Source organism: Lepisma saccharinum, chromosome 27 (genome assembly GCF_977018435.1).
Source record: "Lepisma saccharinum chromosome 27, izLepSacc3.1, whole genome shotgun sequence".
Lineage (NCBI taxonomy): Eukaryota > Metazoa > Arthropoda > Insecta > Zygentoma > Lepismatidae > Lepisma > Lepisma saccharinum.
The window spans coordinates 17,296,801-17,318,464 of NC_139255.1; the positions used below are offsets into that span (position 1 = coordinate 17,296,801).

General features: G+C 37.5%; 1 protein-coding gene across 2 annotated transcripts in view; it reads left to right on the forward strand.

The window, feature by feature from the left end:
• LOC145980291 (ATPase family AAA domain-containing protein 2-like) overlaps nucleotides 1–21,664 on the forward strand; it is a 189,775-nt gene that overhangs the window by 143,440 nt on the left and 24,671 nt on the right. For both annotated transcript variants that reach the window (XM_083113305.1, XM_083113306.1), the window contains exons 17-19: nucleotides 8,890–9,046; nucleotides 18,201–18,586; nucleotides 21,152–21,262. In XM_083113305.1, coding sequence (XP_082969431.1) covers nucleotides 8,890–9,046; nucleotides 18,201–18,586; nucleotides 21,152–21,262 — 654 coding nt within the window. The remainder of the gene's footprint in view (nucleotides 1–8,889; nucleotides 9,047–18,200; nucleotides 18,587–21,151; nucleotides 21,263–21,664) is intronic.

Consider the following 21,664-nt stretch of genomic DNA (forward strand, 5'->3'; position numbering starts at 1 on the left):
CATATTTTTACGATGGTTTTACACGAAGCTACACACAATTGAATTCGACTAATGTAGAAAACCAACTAAAAACTACACTTTTACAAAGATTTTTGTGTGAATAGACAACAGACTTTGAGTTAAAATCACTTTCTTGCTTTTGTCTAAATCAGACACTTGTAGCTTTCCAATGAGGTATATTTGACTTTTCTCCTCCCATGGAGCACAATTTTACAAGCACGCAAACCGAGGGCTCAATATTTTTGTCACGGATAGTAGCTTAACACATTCCTGCCTGCAAACAACCATGGTTGCTTGTGTTTGCCCATAAATGACTATGATCGTTTAGCTGCTTTATCCATTTTTTTCTGTTTTTTGGGGGGTACACCAAGAGACTTTGGGTGGGGGGGGAGGTCTGATGCTGTACCCGAGAGCATGTCCGAGGCACAGGGGCAAGGTGTCAAAACTGGGGGGCAACTACAATTTACTCTCCCTTGGTAGATAAGGTTTAGCATAGTGTGGGACAAAAGTAGCAAAAAGTGGGGGTCGGTGGGCAACTGTCCCCCCCACTGCCGAGACACCAAATTACTGAGGGCTCCAACACGTTCGGATCCTTGAAGGACCATTGGGGATCATCAGTAGGATACACCAGTAGGAACCCTCGAAGAGGTCAGGTTCATATCCGACAAGCTGAAGAAGTTGACAAAAAGTACCATTTGCAGTCTCCAAGGTGCCATTTTGAAAAATATCGAAAAATCAGGACTGCGGCCACATTTTTTAGGTGAGTTTGGATTCAGAAAATGCCTGGGTTGGCTGTTGTGGATGTCAATATACTAATATGAGCAACATAAAAAAACTCTTCCACTTGCAACATGAGGAGAAATTCATACTTTCTTATATGCCTCTTCTTTTCTCTTTTGTTTTTAAATAGAACAGATGATATTGAGATAAATGCACAACTGGTGCAAAACTGTCAACTCTTCACCTTAATAAATTGTTACCAGATGACTACAATGCAAAAGATGTGGCATATTTAGACATTTGCATTTTGAAACGATAGAGCATGGAGATTTCAACAAGATTGCAGGCACAATATTGCACTAAATTATAAGATATTTATAGAATATCAGATCGGTAAAAGTATCAATTTTACTGATATACAGGTACCAATATGTCTACATCAGCTGATACTGATAAATTATCGATTAATCTGTCCCATCCACACAACATATGGGCCTATTTCAAATAGTACATAAAAAGAGGAGAAATATTTCCATTATAAGCATGGCATATAAATTCCCAATAATGAAACATATTTTAAACTACAAGTGCAATTCAAAAAGTAATGTAACAAGAACTGTCATGGGTATCATATCCCTCCTGTTCTCCGAAACACTGCACCTGTTTAGGGAAGTCCAGTTGCTCATAAACGATCTTGTGCACACCGCTAAGTCGAATGCGGCAATGGTCCTGAATCAGACCTTCATACAACACAAATTATCATCTGTGGTGGACGTGCTTGGCCGACCGGATCGTTGCTCATCTTGCACATCTGTCCTGCCGTTATCGAACTCAGTGCACTAAACCCACCCCTGTTTCCGTGTCATTACATTAGCACCCGTACACCTCAACCAGTTGAAGATGAATTTCTGCTGCTGAAGTGCACTTTAGATGCATAAACCTGATTGCACTGCACTTCCACACTTGTCCATGTTTCTGTGAACGCAGCCATCTTCCAAGTGATATTGAGACTGTCTGACGGAACATATGCGTCATCTAACAGCTGTGTGATAAGACTGTGCTCTTCTGCTGTGAGCCTGGTGGGAAATTAGAAGAATGGGAGGAATATGATACCTGCAAGAGCTCTTGTTACCTTACTTTCTGAATCACTCTTGTAATAAAAAGAATAAAAGGATTTCTAAGTTTTCAAAATTAGTACAGGACATACTGTATACTTCAATCTGGTACCTTGCCTTTGTAATTTTATTTGAAATGTCTGTAGACAAAGTGTTCCAAGTTACAGACCTTACATGCTGTATAAAACTCTCTGTGTCAAACAATAACACATTTTGCCCTACAATTCAAACAACTACAATTTGCAAAGCAGCCAACATGGTTCCATGTAGGATGCAACTCAGTCTCCCATCTCAGTGATGAGATTTGAAACATACACCAGCAGACAGCATGCAATCTGGTTGCCCATATGCTTAAAATTAATATTGGATACAAGACTCAAGACATTAAGATCTCACGTAATATCCAGGAAATTGCTGGATAATTTCATTTCAAGTACAGTGACAGAAGGGAAAATCTCACGTCTTCTCAGAGAGAATAATAAATCAAAATCTTTATTTGACCTGATATCAATGCATATATTTTATTAATTCCTATTATCTACCAACATGCATATTTGGACATTTCTTAGCAATGTAACACAATTTGTTATGTACCTTAAAATGCACCGTCTTTAGCATACCATTACAAAATATATTTAGTCATTTAAGTAGTTATTGAAATAATATTTACTTTAGTCCTGTGTAAAAAATCAATTTTTGCTTCGTAAGGTTTGTATGTAGCAGAATGATTCAGTGTTCTAGGATTCAATTTAAGTAGGGTGACCATACTTTTGACCCAAAGGAAGTCAGTTTACCCCCTCCTGAAAAATCAACAATCAAAAAACTTATTATTATTATTATTATTCTTACTACTACTACTACTACTACTACTACTACTTCTTCTTCTTCTTCTTCTTCTTCTTCTACTTCTTCTTCTTCTTCTTCTACTACTTCTTCTACTTCTTCTTCTTCTACTTCTACTACTACTACTACTACTACTACTACTACTACTACTACTACTACTTCTACTACTACTTCTACTACTTCTACTACTTCTACTACTTCTTCTACTTCTACTACTACTACTACTACTACTACTACTACTACTACTACTACTACTACTACTACTACTACTACTACTACTACTACTACTACTACTACTACTTCTTCTTCTTCTTCTTCTACTTCTTCTTCTTCTTCTACTTCTTCTTCTTCTACTTCTTCTTCTTCTACTTCTACTTCTTCTTCACCAGTTCATTACGAATTTTCTTTTGAGTTTATGTCGAGACTCAGGAATTTAAGTTCTTCATGCAGGCCACCATTGAAACTACATGTACGCTTCTTGGTCATACTTATTCACTGCTCTAGAAATAACGGAACACACGTAAAACAATAAGAACTGCAACGAGAGCTAACTAAAAACAGTAAACTGTTGCCTGTTGGTCGTCTGGACAACATTGTAGCAATTGGATTGTTATGCGCAATTAGCCAAAAGTGGCAGAAAAGCGATGCTAACTATAAAAAGATAACATTTCTATGAGTAACTTGAAACAATGTTTCCATGACACTAGTTTAAAAAATGCCATCAACTTTTTTTTCAGCATGAAATTTAGTCTCAAATTTATATCTTAATTTTCGAGCTAACTTCTAGATTCTCTCAAAATGGGACATATTGACGATTTTAAAAATACAGACTGAGCGACCAGGACACATCTCCTAAACTGGACTGTCTAGGTCAAAACCGGATGTATGGCCACCCTAGACTTAAGAGGGCGGTGGAGTTTGGTGAAGGTCGCCATGGAAAGCACTTAAATTTAACATGGGCATTTTGTTGAATATAACGTTTTAGGACAAAAATTTGCCGGAAAACACGAAGCAGATGTGAACTTACTTTATGAGACTTTGAGTACATGACACATTTATGCAATTTCAGTTCGATAAATGTGCACAAATTCCATTATTTTTTTTTCAATTTCCCATAAGGAAATACGTAAATAAGCACAGAATGGTTATACGATTTGTGGGTAGCACCAACGAAAATGGTCATTATGATGCATACTAACGTAATGCTCAATCCTTTTATGACTAAGCTAGGGAGTGCTTTTCTTTCAAAAGTCACTTGCACAGCCCAAAATGATTGTTTAAAAGTGTCATGTATTATCGACGGTGAAAGATACGGCCACTTCAGCCGAATTTCATTCATCATAGTTCGCCACTTGGCCACTAGATGTGTCTGTTCGAAAATTGCCTCAGGCTGACGGGGAGGGCTAGTTCGCGCGGGTGTTTGAATCCTCTGCACAGCTGGGTTCCGTCCCCTCCTCAGAAGGTCCCGTAGCGGTCACAGCTTTATTTATTGCCTCTTTCCCAGGCAAGAAACCAAGAAAGCAGGAAGGCCATGAGTTTGTGGAAGAGAATCAGATACTCAATAGATGGGCAGAACACTTTAAAGAGATTTTGAATAAAGTGGAAGATCAAGAAGAAGAAGAGCAGTATAATAGGAATATACAAAATAGGGATGGTCATGAGGTACAAGTACCTAGTATTGAAGAAGTTGAATTTGTAATGAAGAAAATGAGTAATAATAGAGTTCCAGGCGAGGATGAGGTGATAATTGAACTTATCAAACTTGGTGGTAACGCATTGTTGGCAGCAATACATAGATTGATTGTAATGATATGGGAAAATGAAACAATGCCACATAAATGGAAATCTGGAATAATATGCCCAATTTATAAGAAAGGTGATAAATTGATATGCGGAAATTACAGAGGCATCACACTTCTTAGTGTGGTCTATAAGATCTTGTCAGGATTGATCAGTGAGAGAATAAAATGTTACACAGAAGATATACTGGGAGAGTACCAATGTGGATTTCGCCCTGGCAGAAGCACTACTGATCAGATTTTTTTAATTAGACAGATGATGGAAAAGTTTTATGAACATGATGTGGATTTGCATTTTTTATTTGTTGACTTCAGGCAGGCTTTTGACAGTGTTAATCGAAATGAACTGTTTAAGGTACTTGAAGAGTATAATATTCCCATCAAAATAATAAGACTAATAAGAATGACTATGAGTGGTACTAAGGCACGAGTGAAAGTTTGTAGTAAACTGAGTGAAGAGTTTAAATTCAATACAGGAGTGAAACAAGGGGATGGCCTTTCGGCAGTATTATTTAATCTAGCATTGCACAAAGTAATGAATGTAGTTGATCAAAAGGGAACCATATTTGGAAAATCCAGTCAAATATGTGCATATGCAGATGATGTTACAATCATTTCTAGAACAATAAGAACACTTAAGCAAGAATGTTGAAAGAAAAGCTTCACCACGCAAGAAGAAAGGGCAGACCACGACTTCGATGGATAGATGACGTCGCTGCAAACTTATGCATGTGTGTGTGTGTGTGTGTGTGGGTACACATATTTTCTATCTGCAACGTCCACTCACAAAGTACTACATGTGAGGTAAAACTATCGAAATGTAAATAAAGGAAGCGCTACCACCCTCCCCACCTTTTCTACATTTTATTCAAATCGAACACGAGGCACGTATCTAGATATATATTTCGGAGGGGTGTCCTAACGTAATTTCTCAAAATAATAATATTAATAATGTTAAATTAAAATAAGTATAATTATATTAAATTAATTAATATATTTTTATTACATGAATAGGTAAGAAGGCAGTATAACAACAGTGGTACAGTATAACATCACGTATTCATTATCTAGCTTACGTGTAGTTAAGGTCGGCAAAATATGTAAATAAATAGAAACTGCTCTGGCAAGGAAATTAATGTCAAATAGATAAAGAATATAATATTTATTGAGTATGAAAAAATGATGTTAGATCCCGTTGACGAAAGTAAAATTCCTGGTAATATTTTGCATGTTATTATAATTATTATAAGTAGTAATAATTCTTGCATAAATGTTCTTTGGTACTGTCATTCAAAGTCGTATTGCTTTCCAATATTTTTGCGGAAATAAACAAATTGCGATTAAACAACAACCTTATTTTCATTACTTAATTGAAGTTATTTTATGATCTCATTATTTTTGTACTTGGTAAGTCTTTCGGGGGAGGTTGGGACTCCTGGACCCCCCTGAATACGTCCTTCGCGGTAAGGGTCGAGATAAAGTTACTGTATCACTGGTTCCAATTCACGGTAAATATGCTCTGCTTCTCTACACTCAAACATACACAAACTCATGGCCTTCCTGCTTTCTTGGTTTCTTGCCTGGGAAAGAGGCAATAAATAAAGCTGTGACCGCTACGAGACCTTCTGAGGAGGGGACGGAACCCAGCTGTGCAGAGGATTCAAACACCCGCGCGAACTAGCCCTCCCCGTCAGCCTGAGGCAATTTTCGAACAGACACATCTAGTGGCCAAGTGGCGAACTATGATGAATGAAATTCGGCTGAAGTGGCCGTATCTTTCGCCGTCGATAATACATGACACTTTTAAACAATCATTTTGGGCTGTGCAAGTGACTTTTGAAAGAAAAGCACTCCCTAGCTTAGTCATAAAAGGATTGAGCATTACGTTAGTCTCTCTCTCTCTCTCTCTCTCTCTCTCTCTCTCTCTCTTTCTGGCTCTACAGCCCTTGGTGGGCCTTGGCCTCCTCCACAATCAGCCTCCATTCCAATCTATCATCAATTCTTCTCCTCCATCCTTTAATTTTCATTGTCCGCAAATCTATGAGCAAATGGAAAGAGAAGCAATAAAAATAGGGCTCAATGTAAATGAAAAAAAAAAGACAAAGTATATGAGAATGTCTAACTCTGAGATCAGAAGAGCACCTCAAGATCTGACAATTGGAGATAATAAGTTTGAGGGAGTTCCTTGTTTTAAATATCTGGAGACAATGGTATATAGTGATAATGATATGAGTAAAGTAATAAAGGAAAGAATACAGGCAGGCAATCGTGCATATTTTGCAAATATGCAGTTGTTTAGAAATAGACTGATCGCAAGAAATACAAAGCTTAAAATTTATAAGGCACTGGTACGACCAGTTGTCACTTATGGATCAGATAATTGAACTTTGAAACTGTCAGATGAAAATGCCCTCAGAATATTTGAGAGAAGAATATTAAGAAAGATATATGGACCTGTGAGGGAAGATGACGACTGGAGAATAAGATATAATGCAGAGCTAGATGATTTAATAAAAGGCCAAGATATAGTGAGATTTGTCAAAACCCAGAGAATAAAGTGGTTGGGGCATGTGGAGAGAATGATGGACGATAGGATGTTTTACAATTAATATCAATGTAAGTCTACTGTATTTTATGTAGCTCTTGTAGTGTCTTTTATTATTAAAAAGGCAAATTTTTACAATTTTAAGTTGATATTTAACTCCATATTTTGGTGAAAATAACTAAATATGTATTTACATATTTACAGGATGGCTACTCACTGGGAATTCCTTGAATTCCAGGAATTATGCGTGAATTATTGGTTCAGAGAATTATTCGTGAATTCTACTTGAATTTTTCTCCATAGACGTAAAAAATTACAACTTGTATTAATACACAAATCCTATTCACATTTTATGCAAATAAAAAATATTTTGTAAACTTTTCTTAGTCTTATCTAGTTTATAACCATTGCTAGGGGGCGGCAGGAGTTGACCCTAACTGCCGAACTATCTAAATGAACAAAAAAAGTTGTAAAATTGATTGATTGATTGATTTGGGCTTTTAAGTCCACTTTATGCACAGGAAGGCTAATCGGGACTGGACCTACAGTTTAAAGTGGGATCCGAACTACTGTGCCATGTGCCTCCACCGGGTATCGAACTCGGGACCCCTTGATCACAAGGCGACCATGTTACCACTACACCATCGGGGAGGCACAAAAGTTGTAAAAGAGAGAATGCATTGGCATCCCGTGAAATTATTTTCACCCTATTAAATGAATATTGCAAAAAATTAGAACCAAAAAATTTCTTGCTCGCTTGGCTCACATTCTTTCATTGTTCTCTGTAATGCATTGTATTGTAAATTTTCAGACAGAGATATAACACTCGTCTTAATTGATTTTGTTTTAAATGCAATAACAATTGTTTTGAGGAAACGGAGCGTGCACATTTGAGACAATTTATGTAATTTTTGCTGTTGTTTTTTTGTGAGATGGATGAATTGGTTGTGCAATCCATTTAAATAATATATGTTGCATATAATATGTATTAAAGAAACTTTGAATACGTACACACTTTAGTGTCCGTGTCACTCTATGTTGCATATATGTGAAACATATATCGTGCATGAAAGTTCTACATGTTAATGTAAAAAAAGAATTATATTTGAATGCATTTATCAAGCATTTTCTGTCTCGAAAATAGTTTGTGTGTTTGTTTTCCATTATGAAATTGAACATGTTGAAAAAATAATTGAAATTGTTTGTTCGAACACAAATGCTTTAGCACCAACTTCTATATCCGTTTTGCATAATTCACGAGGATAATAACGTCTTTGATACTACTACTAATACTATCAATAATAATAATAATAACAATGTTGATCCGGGCTTGGGCATGGATGTTTGTGGCTATCCATTCATCAATTTAGTCATATCACTCATCTCATCGCAAATTAGCCAAACGTGTCACAAGAAACGAAGTAAAATATAACAAAGCAATAATAATTATAATTAAAATATTATTAATATTATTATTAGTACATTTATCCTGGTACTTTCTCCCTGCCTGCCTACACAAAAATTCGTGGTTGCGCCTCTGATTGTAAAGAGAAACTCAGCACCTTAAATTAAATATTTTAATTATATTACGTATACCTTTATATTATTAAAATATTTGTGTGTGGATGTTGAGAGGCAGTAATACGTAAGGTTGAAACAGGGAAAACATCTGCTTGAATTTCTGGAAAGTTCGCCTTGAAAACTGGGAATTATACTTGAATTTTATCATGGTCCTAGAGTATCCACCCTGATTTAGCATATTTTTACTACATATAAATCCATTCTCTGGTAATCATACATGTAAAGAGATATGCTTGAATAATGAAGTAAAGATTGTCATGATTTATATTATTAATCCTTTTTGTAGTTGCTGTGCTTGAAGAACTGCCACTAGCACCTCCTCCTCCACCAAGACAGCTCAGTGAAAAAGAGCGTAAAGTGTTGTATGAACAAGAGGAGGCAACTTTGCGAGAACTTCGCATATTTCTCAGAGAAATTTGCTCAAAGCTGGCTCGCAACAGACAGTAAGTAAACTATTGTATTTTAATTTCATATGCATTTGTAATTTATTATGAACTACAATTAGGGCTGACTGATAGCACTTCAAACCAGTACCAATATCCTCACCAATTCCCACCGATACTTGAAAATTGTTATTATTGAAATTTGTTCAAAATATTGAATAATATTTGTGTTTATGCATTCTACTCTAATTATATGCTTGAATTTACAGAGATTTTTGCTTCAAAATATTCAATAATTGCATGAGAATATAAAATTACATCTTATGTTATCATAAAATATAGTTCTTTCATACAAAACTGATGTAAAATAAAAAGGAACCTCGAATTTTGCAGAACATTCCAGGAATATTAGACTTTGTGAAAGTGTCGCATGGTATTGTTGATGAGACCGTGAAGGACCGAAATGCCAGAAAAGTATCGGCTGGTATCGGTTCAATAAATTCCAACCAATACTTTCCGATACCATTAACATCAGCTGATATCGATACATCGGCATCAATATCGGCTCAGCCCTAACTACAATACATTTGCTTGAATTATTCCTCTTGTGATGTACAACTGTTACAAGCATTTACAGTGAAACCTCGATTTAAGTTTTTCATGGGACCAAGCTGAAAAGAAAAGTGCAGGAGAATGCAAAATCGGGGAAAATATTGTAACTTTTTGCAATATTTGGACCATCAAGATAGAATGTATAATGCAGGAAATGTAAAATCCGGGAACGTAAAATTGGGATTTCACTGTAAACATGTTTTTTGTGTAACATTTTGGGAGAACATTTTAGGATATTTATTTAAACTAATTAAAGTAACAACCATAAACTACAAGAGGACTAATTCTACAATGCAAGCAGTATGTAGATATAAGAAGGAAAACATTTACCTGTATTTGTAATCCTTAGACAGAAACATTCTTAATAATGAAAGCCTTTTAATGAGCACTTTTCTCATCTCCACAAATGTCATACATATACATGCTTTTTTCAAATTAGGGAGGCATGCTGAAAATTCAGTTGCCACTTGTTTCATTTATATCTAGTCATCTTCAAACTGAAAAATGAGCAGTATGAATATATCCTTCAAAGCAACTAAAATTAAACCTTCTGACCTTTTTACAGTCGTCATCATCCTTTGCAGTTTCCTGCCTCTGGCGGTGTCAGCATAGAAGTCAAGCCTGTCTCTTTGGTCTTCCACCACTCCTCTCTTTCCATGGTGTTCCGATCCTGTCATATTCTCCTAACACTCTCCATTATCTGCTCTTTCCACTGACATCTTGGTCTCCCCTTTGGCCTTACTCCCACTCCTTGTGCATTGTTAGCTCTTACTGGCAGTCTTTCTGCACCCATCCTTTTCATGTGTCCAAACTACAAGGGTTGGATAAAAAGTAATGGCAACACTGCTGTCCCGTGAAAGGGGCAATTCACAGCGCCACAACCGTGTCGTGGTTGATAAAGGAATGTCAGACGAGGAAGTATAGTGAGTGGGGTGCGATTGTATGTTATTCAGTCAAAAACAGCAGTGCTCTGAAGCAGAGGACGAGAGTTCAAGCACCCTAACAATATGTTTAGGCAAGAAGAACAACGTCTCTTAGGCAGACGGTCAACGCAGCCTACTACTGCACCTTCTTGCAACACCACCTTCGTCTCGCATTAAGAAGGAAGTGACAGCACGTTCTGGCATGGTGTCCCATCATCCTGCTTGACAATGCAAAGTGTCACATGCGAACACTGTGACGGCGCTCCTGCATAACTGGTAGTGGGAGGTACTGGAACATCTTCCGTATTCACCGGTATGAGACCGTGTGATTACGACCTTTTTGCCAAAATGAAGGAACCACTGGGCGGGAAGCACTACGACACGCGCGAAGCCATCATACATGCTATAGGGCGGTCACTGTGGGACATCGACAGAGATGGACGTGCTGACGGTGTACGACGCCTTCCATACGTGTGGCAGAAGGTCGTAGAGATGGGGGGGCGATTACATTGAAGGAATGTAACACGTGCTCCTCTGCCAATACAGTCAAGTAGCAATTATACCAGTGTTGCCATTACTTTTTATCCAACCCTTGTAAATCATCTGTGCTTGATCTATTCTGTCCTGAAGCTTCACAACCCCCACTGTCTGTCGAAACTCTCTTTATTTGTACCAATCATAAGAGCAACATTACTGTAGTTGTGTGGTCGGGACATGTTTAGTCGCAAGCACTTCAATGTTGTTACTTATCATAAACAACTTGAAAATATACTTGATTGATCTTGGAGTTGGAGTTCTTTCTGTGATATTAACATCCATGGTAAATTTCTATTATTGTTAGATCTTTGCTGGTGCACGAAAGCAATGTGTTGTCTTTTCATGCATCTCTGTGCTTTCTGTGTATTTTTTCTGGAGCACCATTGTTTCTCCGTGGCAGACTTTTTTCTCTCCATATAAATACAGTAGTTCTGTTTGCCAACAGTTATAAATAGGGAGTGGATTTTAAGGTGCAGCACCTTTCCAAAATTTTAGCTGTTTCATACTAACATGATATGAAGTAAAATGAACATACTTTATTGCACCTTTTCATGAGATTAGCACATTTATCCCGTTTTTAACCCCTCTTTGATGCTTCAGCACCTTGTTTTCTTCCTTTTCTTTCATGTTTTGTTAAAAAAGTGGACAGAAAAATAAATGATGTTCACTCTTCTTGAGCAGCTACATAAAATCTTATAGTCTCATCTTGTAGAGCAGAACAAGAGCTATAAAATGGTAGAATAATTGCAGCCCCAATAGTTACCAAGATAATGTAGCAAAATCTGCAAGAGAAAACTCAAACCTAAACAAAACCTATTCGGCAGAACCGCAGTTCTCTATGTGATCTGCGCACGTTGTATACAGAAGGTGCAGAAAAAGAGACCATTGAATGAAGGCATTTTATCATCATCTTTTTTTGCACTTTTTTTAAAACATTTTCAGAACCTTTTTTTTCCCTTTCCCGACCATAATTTGGCACTTTAAAATCCTTTCCCTAGTTACAAAATATTATGCCCTCTGTAAAATTATCAATGTTACCGCTATATGATTATATCAGCTTACATTGATATGTATCTATTAACCTCTCGCATCTTTTTTTGGTGTTTTTTCTAAGGGGGTTCCATTGTGAAAGCTTCTATTTTTACACCAACAAAATTAAAGTACTAAGTAATGAAGTTCAGTTTTAATGTGTACTTACTGTTTTCCTCTAGCTTTCTCCACTTCACGTGGCTTTAGCAGGAGATAAGACAAGAATGGTCAGAGTTTAAAACATGGGAAGGTAAGTTAGGTTGAAATGTTAAAAGACAATGCAGTGCCCTGTCACTCCTTCCTACTCCATCTCTGGCTGGCATCTCTAGTTCTTGTCTTATCTCCTGATGTGGTGAAAGCTACAGGAAACCATTAAGTACATGCCAAAACTGGACTTCATTACTTAGTGACATGATGGCATGTGGTGTAAGTTACGCCTTATCGAAACTAAAGTATTCATTGTTAATATAACGGACTACCCTGCAGGGAGATAAAATTGTAAATAGGGCTTCTTTTTCTAATTACAATTTCAGAATTTTTTTAATGCATGAAATTGGGGTGTAACAGGATGACCCTTTCTTCAGACACCCAAACAACTGCATTTTGCAGACTAACGACACTCTGGTGTCGACTCTCAGAAAGAACTTTTGTTGTGTGCTGCCCTTTTGTGTTTGTGATGGTCCTTTCATCCATTTCATATTATCACTTTTCATCTTCATCTTGACGATTAGCCAAAAGTGGCAGAAACAGAAGTAAAATAAATCAATTCAAATCAATCAATTTAAATATGAAATCGTTATTGTAAGAAAAATAAAAAAAAACATCAACAAGAAATCTATTTTCAAACGGTAAAAAATATATTTTTTCTTTGTTCCTGGGTAGTAGGTTTTCTTTCATAATTGCCTATGACTCAAAAATATAGAAATTCTCCTCAATTCATCAGTGGGAAATTTCTCAAAACTATTCACGGTATAGTATGCATACCACCTCCCATGTGGCAGCAATTAATACGTCATTTCTTCAAACCTACACACGATATTTTGGTTGTCTTGTTTGTTCATATGAAGGTATGACCTACTGGAATGGCAACACAATATATTTATTGTTACTCTTGTGGAGTGTTATATTACTCTTCAACCACCACTTTTTGATGATATACATATTTTTCTTTTAGGTGTAATAATGAAAACATAAGAACTTGTTCACAATGTTCGATACTTAGGGGTCTAGTGCAAATTGTCAAAATGTAGGGATGGTCATTACTAGAGCCCAGATTTATAAGCACAATCAAACAGGAAAATAAGCAAGTTAATAAGCACAAAAAATGAAAAAATAAGCACAAAATAAACATAAACAAATACAGGAAAATCTGAAGAAAAAAAATTATTAGATCTCTTATCTTATTGAAAGATGTTACAGTATGTTCTCATGCTTCAGTTCATCCCGAATATTACGAATTACATCTTGAAAATATTGTGGTACATAGTTTTTGTGCAATATGGATTCATCTGGCACCCTTTTATTTGTGTATTTTTCTAAAAGCTTACGAAGCTGCACATTATTCAATTTCCACAAAGGAATATCGGCACTCATTAATGGTATACACAAGTCTTTGGAAAATGTATCACTTGAACTCGATTGTTCACCTACATTGCTTGTAATCAGTTGCTGATTTAACTTAGATTTCTTCTTAAGCCTCTCCTTATGCCGTGTTGTATTAATATGCTGCACAATGTCATATTTTTTCTTTGCCGAAACACTCTTTTTTACACACCAAACAAAATAACACATTGCTGTCCTCACTAAAAATATTATTTCCAAACTCGTTTATTTATTTGTGTAACAATGCTGATTGAGATGTTTTTGGTGGGTGGCATTACTTAATTACAGCACCGAAACAACGCGTGATCCTCAACTAACACAATTCAATGCATTACGCAACTCTGCAACTGGGTGAGGTAACAGCTGTGAACTCGCAGATTCACCAAGCACCACTTGGAATGGCATGACGTAGATCGCGTCAGTTGTCCTACGAGGAAAAGAGGCCGGGAAATTCCCGTGCCCCTATTTAGAAGCATTGATCTCGTCATCCCGATGCCGTCGTGCGATTGAAATAGGATTGAAATATGACAGATTTGTGTAAAATATACTATTTTAAATCAAAATCATAAAATAAGCAAGCATAACAGTTTCCTGCAGAAATAAGCATTTATAAGCACTTTCAACCTTAGTTAAATAGCTCATCAAGGTATGTAATACGAAGTATACCCTTTCTTCTTACCATTAGAGGTCTGGAGAAGAATATGCATTTCGCTTATAAATCCGGGTTCTAGTCATTACTGTACATGCTCTCGAAGAGTGATCTTTTGTCTTGCTTGCATGCAAGTTTGGTCCATATGGCCAACACTAGAAGCAATTTTCCAGAAATTGTTTCCATAAGCTGGCAACACTGCTATTCTTATACATTATTGTTATTTTTCGCCAAAGAAGTATGTGCCTATTTTCAACACAACTTTGCATGGTTTTAGGAATTTGCCAATGCTACATACTACATTTTTTAATTCACTGTTGTCTATCGTGGTGGCCAGAGGGACACATCTTCTTCTTATGTTAACTTTGATTATTGAGAGGTGTAATGTATAAATTTCACCTCTGCTAAAAGCCCCGTCATTCTGGAAGAAAGAAAACAATTACATCTCTCTACGAAAATTAGTTCTCAAGCTATGACTTTTTTGTACATCAAGGCAAGTTTGAAAAGCATGCACTTGGAAAGTTTTTGTCCATAGACACTAACATGGGGGGAGGCTTTTATCCGATGAAGGATAAATCTTTTAGTAGCATTTCTGTATAATTTTAGGGTAATAGATGATAATTTGGATCCATATGTTGTGTGATTTTCACATGATTTTATGTGATAAAAAAGTACAAATTTCAAGATATCAGTATCCTGATCACAAGAGCAATCCATTCCACGCGTTGATGGCAACTAAAATAGCATGTCCTGTTCTGCTCAAGGATATACTAACTACTCTAGTGTCCACTGCCAATAACAGTGCGCATGGTGGCCAAGTCAAATTGGGGAGATTATTTTGCGGGACCCTGTATTTTTTTTACATGTTTAGGAAAGACAACTTGTATATTTTTATTGTTTTGAACATTGTTTTACCTACGTGAAGTTTCTCATTTCTACGTTGCACAATCAGATAGTTATTTTCCAATTAATTTCGAAGCCTCACTGCCTTCATTCATTCAGGGTGTGGCATCTGAAGCGGAGATGGGAGCACATCATAAAAGAAGTGACCCATACCCTTAATGAATGAAGGCAGTGAGGCTTCGATGTTAATCAGCAAATAACTATCCAATTGTGCAACGTGGAAATGTCACGTAGATAATACTTAAACTGCATTTCATCCATCATGAATTTGTATTGTTCTTTTGAAGAGTTTTCACTGATAGTTGTTTCACTGACTTTAGTTCAGAAAGTAGCTAATTTCTGTGTTATTGAGCAAATATGTTTGAGCTTAATAATGTGGAAAATTTATCTTTAGATGCACAGAATTATACTTGAATTTTATCCCAATATATGCATGTATAATGCGCACTCTGGTATTTTATAGGGAGAAGTGATAAACAATTATATCTCGTATATAATGCACAGTATAATCCGGTTTCAAGAAATAGCTTTCTTAGTTGTAGGTCGTAAACCTATTGTTATGCTAATCAAGAATGAATGACATACCTATTCAATAAATCACTTGTTGCTATGTGGACCTAAAGGAGAAGAATATCACTTGTGTATGCAATGAGTCACCAACCCACACCACCTCCCTCCCCACTCCCTTCCCCTCTCCCTCCACTGTGTTTAGCATCCCAAAACTTTCACTCTTTAACCACCTTATTTATTCTGTAATAGTAGACAGTGAGATCAAAATTATTTTATGGATTTGCGGTTCCCAGGAAGATATTTTTTATTATTTCTCACCCAACAAATACCGCTGATTTGCATCCCATGTAATGGAATGTGCATTCTTGAATTCCGCCAGAATGGAACTGCTTTTCTTGGTGTCGCAGAACATTACATTACAAAGTATAAAATCATGGGAAATGGCCTTCAAATTTTTATAGGTGGTTTTGCTTATTCCTTCTTTACTTTTACCAAGAAAATTTCAAAGTATATACTTTTTTCGTGACTAACATAACATTTATACGAGGCACATTCAGGACCCTCAAAGTAGCAGTTACGAGGGTGAATCAAATATGAACAAGCCTTGTGCGGAAAAACAAAATTTATTGAAGGAAACAGAGACATTGCCACATCCTATTTTTCTACATAGTCTCCACCCTTAGTGATACATTTTTCCCAATGTTGTGGTAGGTTCTTGATGCCGTTCTCGTAGAATGAAGCTGGACGGGTAGCCAACCAGTTGCGCACAAACGTTTCCACCTGATGGTTGGTTGCAAATCGCTCGCCCCCCAAGTGCTTCTTTGAGGGGTCCGAACAGGTGAAAATCACATGGTGAAAGGTCTGGGCTGTACGGTGGATGCAGAAGCGGTTCCCAGTGCATTTCCACCAGTTTCTGCCACATAACACCTGCTGTATGGGGTCTGGCGTTGTCGTGGAGAAACAAGACCTGGCGGATGGGACAGCCTCGTCGTTTGCATTGATACTGCACCTTAACTTGATCCAGGAGGCTGCAGTAGTAGGGTGCGTTGATGGTCTGACGTTCGTGGAAGAAATCCACCAGTAGGATCCCCCTCCAGTCCCAAAACACTGTGGCCAACACCTTCCCCGCAGACAACCCTCCAGTCCCAAAACACTGTGGCCAACACCTTCCCCGTAGACAACCGAACTTTGGCCTTCACGGGGTTTCCTTCGCCTTTCCTCCTCCACTCCATGCTGGCACGCTTGGATGCTGGAGTGTAATGATGCACCCATGTCTCGTCACAGGTAACGATGCGATGTAAAAACGCTTCCCCTTCCACATCAAAATGAGTGTGAAGCTGGCGAGCAATGCGAACTTGGTCATCTTTTTGAGCAACATTCAGCAGCTTGGGAACCCACCGAGCTGTGATTTTGCGGAAGCCCAAGTGCTTTGTGATGATTGATTGGACACTTCCATAGCTCACACCAAGTTCTGCCGCAATTTGCTTCACAGTGACTCGGCGATCCTGTTCGACAAGCTCACGAACACAACCATGTTGTCATTCGTCACACTGGTGCAAGGACGACGGGGGTGCACTTCATTTTCAACACGTTCACGGCCTTGCTGGAATTCCTTACACCACACCTTCACTCTTGCCCACGAGAGTGTACCATTCCCAAACTGGGCCTGCAGTCTCCGGTAAATTTCGGCCAGTTTGATGTTTTCCTGGGTGAGGAACCTGATGATTATGCGTTGCGCAACAGACACTGGCACACACTGCTCACTCATCGTGAGAGCTACTAAACGAAGCATGCGACACGCCGGCTGCTCTTGTTCCTGACTCACGACAGCCCCACCTACCGGACGCACATGCCCAATCACACCCTGCAACCCATTCCGATACTTAGCCAATCAAGGCTCGTTCATATTTGATTTACCCTCGTAGCAGCGCAAGATTTCTTCCATTAAGGCATTTACACACTCCATATATATATATATAAATATATATATATTATTATTTGGCCAGTAATACATTTTAAGTATTATTTTCTTTTTCCTTATCTTTTCTTTCATCCAAAGTACCATAGAAATGAGAACGTTCCTTCATTTTGTGAAGAAGTTATTTCAACTGCATTTCACACTAGTGTCACTATCTTGAATGTATTACTGTTATATTCAGAAACTGCAGGATTTAAGCTTTACAACGATATATAACATGATAGGGTTCCATAAACATGAAAAATTAATGCAAGTGTCAGAAAATCATGTAATGACCCTGTACAGTTTCATGTTGGCTGTCGAAATTATTCTGTGCATAATACGCACCACAGTTGGGAGCAAACGTTTTGGGAAAAAGTGTGCATTATACATGAGTAAATACGGTATTACTGAGAATAATTCTATGTAAAATGTGTTTCTATGCATATGTGTCTGGGTACATGCTGTTTTTACCCTGAATTTTTATTGTAGATTTTACATGTTTACCAAGCCAGTTGATATAGAAGAAGTCCCTGACTACCTCACTATCATAAAGCAACCCATGGATCTAGAGACCATGATGAGCAAGATAGATCGTCATCAGTACGAATGCGCGCGGGATTTCCTCAATGATATTGATCTTCTGTGCAGCAACGCTCTTGAATACAACCCTGATAGAGATCCAGCTGACAAACTGATACGTCATCGTGCCTGTACTTTGAAGGACACTGCCTATGCCCTCATCAAAGCAGAGATGGATTCTGACTTTGAAGAACACTGCCAAGAAATATCTCGTTCAAGAAGAGAAAGAGCCGAGTCTCCGTCCAGATTTGCACCAGACTTTGTTCACACCTTACCATCAACAGGGAGTGATAAGGGTAAGTGTTGGAAAGGTTTTGGGCATATAAGTCACGGTATGTGCATGCTATTTCAAGTGTGATATAGGGTATGGATTAGAGTAGAACTTTTCCTTCTTTTTGATAGTTTGCTTGCTATTTCTGTCTATTAGAAGTAGTGATTGAAGTGCATTTATCAATTCAAGCTGTAGGAAAGCTATTTTCTTCACAAATGGATTCAAGTAAAGATAGTTTTTCTTGTATGTACGCATTGCTTGCATTATAGAATTATTTTCTTGTAGTTTACGGTTATTACAAGCATAAGAAAACAGTTTTTCTTTGTGACGTTTCAGGAGAACACACGCTCCTTTCATCAGACATTTATTTTCATTTGATGAAAGGAGCGTGTGTTCTCCTGAAACGTCACAAAGAAAAACTGTTTTCTTATGCTTGTAATAACCGTAAACTACAAGAAAATAATTCAAGTAAAGATGTAGGGCATAATGTATACCTTACAAAAATAGCTAGGATAATATACATTTATATCTGACATTTGCAGTTTTTCTTATTTTATACCTCTTTATATTAATCTTGATGATGAGGTGTTTAGATGAAATTATTAAGGGGGAAAAATATCCATGCCCAGGTTGGGACTAAAACAGAACGTTCAGGGATGAACTTGTATGTTGAACACTTGACATGCTCAGTCACGGAGTTAGAATCACTGACATTTTATTTGGATCTTCATATTAAGAAATGAAACAGTTTAGAAAGCTGAGGTCTTGCACCAAAACATGCACAGATGACTCACTGTAACAACTTTTGAAAGACTCTGGAATTAAGTGTTGAACCTGCTAGGTTGCCAGGTCTGGAATGAAGAAAAAGATAAAGCTGACACAGAAAAGCATGGCTCTCTCACCAGATTTGTCAAATATGTGAGTGGTAGAGTGGATGTAGTGTGTGTGGGGGTGGGGATTTAGTTCAGGAAATTAATGTGAGACCTTATTCAGACCAGGGGGTGTGGTTGCACTCATGGCTGATATTTGGGTCCTCTCCCAGCATTTGTGTACTGAGGTGTTGGTGGACTGGGGTGAACTGTTAATAATAGCTATCCAGAAGCAGTCATTGAAAGGGTTTTTTTTTCTAACACACTTCACACCCACCCTACGACTCTCATATTTTCAGAAGCATGGCTATAATTTTTCATGTTAACTTTGCCTTCACTCTGGACCTGGCACCTTACAGGTCCAATACTTCCTTCCATTTCTGCCATCTTTTACCTATATGTAAAGATGTGGCTGCAAAAATTTAGATTCCAAGCTTCTGGTGAGAGTTTCCTATTTCCTTCTCATTTTTCATATTAGCCTTTCTGGCCTTCCTCCCTTTCATCCATATTTTGATTTAAGGGTTCAGACAATATATATCTACCATTTTAATATATTTTGTGTAGTAACACAATACAGCTAATGTAAAGCGAGAAAGTGCTAATTGATAGACAACATAATGCCATTTGTAACACAATAACACACAGTGTGCTTCTAAATAACTTGTTAATTGCTGCCATGTAGTGGTTTCCTTGGAAACAGTCATTCGCTAAAAGCTAAAGTCCGACCGGCCAAAGAATAAACTTCAGCAACCCAAATACTTTTTGCCTCCAGTTGTGGGAGTTTCAAGGGGGGAAAAGCAATGTTGTTACACACCTGAGTTTTGTCCAGTCGTAAACGAGACCTTTTGCGGTCAATATATACCCTTCGCTCGCATTTCAGGGAGAGCCAGGGAATCTGAGACCCATTCACTTGCTACGCGGCATCAACCGTTACGCTTCACCGTGCTTGGCCTTGTTGGTGCCACCTGTTTCGAAAACGACTCGAAACGAAACCTTTGTTGGCAACACAGAATACCATGAGAATTTTCCCTCACCACGGCAACTGAACAAAGCCAATTAGTTCAGCGGTTCCTGTGACCCTCCCTGGCTTTCGATGGAAAAGACAAAAATAGAATTTTGAAGTTTGTTCTTTCACCAAAATGTTGAAAGAAACAATTCAGGCTTCAATCCTGAATTGTGCCCTCATTCAAGGAATTGTAAAGTGATAAGTGTAGGTATTTAATATCTAAGTTATTGTGGTGCCAGGGGTCCCGGGTTCGAATCCCGGCCTGGCATGGATGTTTGTGAGTGTCATCAGTTTCATCATTTCATCACTCATCCCCATCTTCGCAAATTAGCCAAAAAAGTGGCACAAAAAGCGAAGTAAAATAAAGCAAATCAATCAATCAATCTAAATTATTGATTTGTGTTCGATTAATCAAAATCCCTTTGGTGTTTGTTCCATGCTTTCCTTGAACTAAAGTTCACTAATTCACTAGTTTGTTCATGTCATAGGCAACAAGAGAAAGGAAACAACAATTACAGCCTTGTACCTCTCATATGTGGACATGATGACGAAACACATTTCCTAGATAGTAGAGTATCACTTTGAAACATCTGAAGATCATATGTGAAGATATTGCTATGCTGAGAATGTAATCTGTGCTTTTCTAAGAAACAATGTTTGTGCTGATTTAAACAAATTTCCTATTCCTATGTTGTTAATATGTACTTTCTTGTAGAACAAACTCAAGCACAAGATTCAGCAATTGAGGGAGAAACTAGTGTAAACAGACGAAGTCGTAGAAGAAATCCTGGTCTTTCTGGTTCTCCTTCTGAGAAAGAAAGCCAAGGTAAATAAGTTTTCAATTAAAACTAATATTATTAGATACTTTATTTGCTAAGTGGTTTATTTATAATTCTCCATCAGGAGCATTTTACCATATTTACTCATTTATAATGTGCACGTTTTCCATAATCCTCCCCTCCAAAACTGTGGTTTGTAATTATGCAGGGAATAATTTGGACAGCCAACATAAAACCACGCATGTTTTCACTGTCACTGCGTATGACACGTATATATCAACAGGTGCAAATACAAATTACCAGGTTGGATTTCTTTAGTAATAATATTTAAAAAAAGAAACCAGTACAAAAGTGAAATGACCATTTCCTATGATTTTTCACTTTGTAATGGAATGTTTTGTAACACTGAAAAACACATTCTGTCAGAATTTGAGCATCCACCTCCTGTG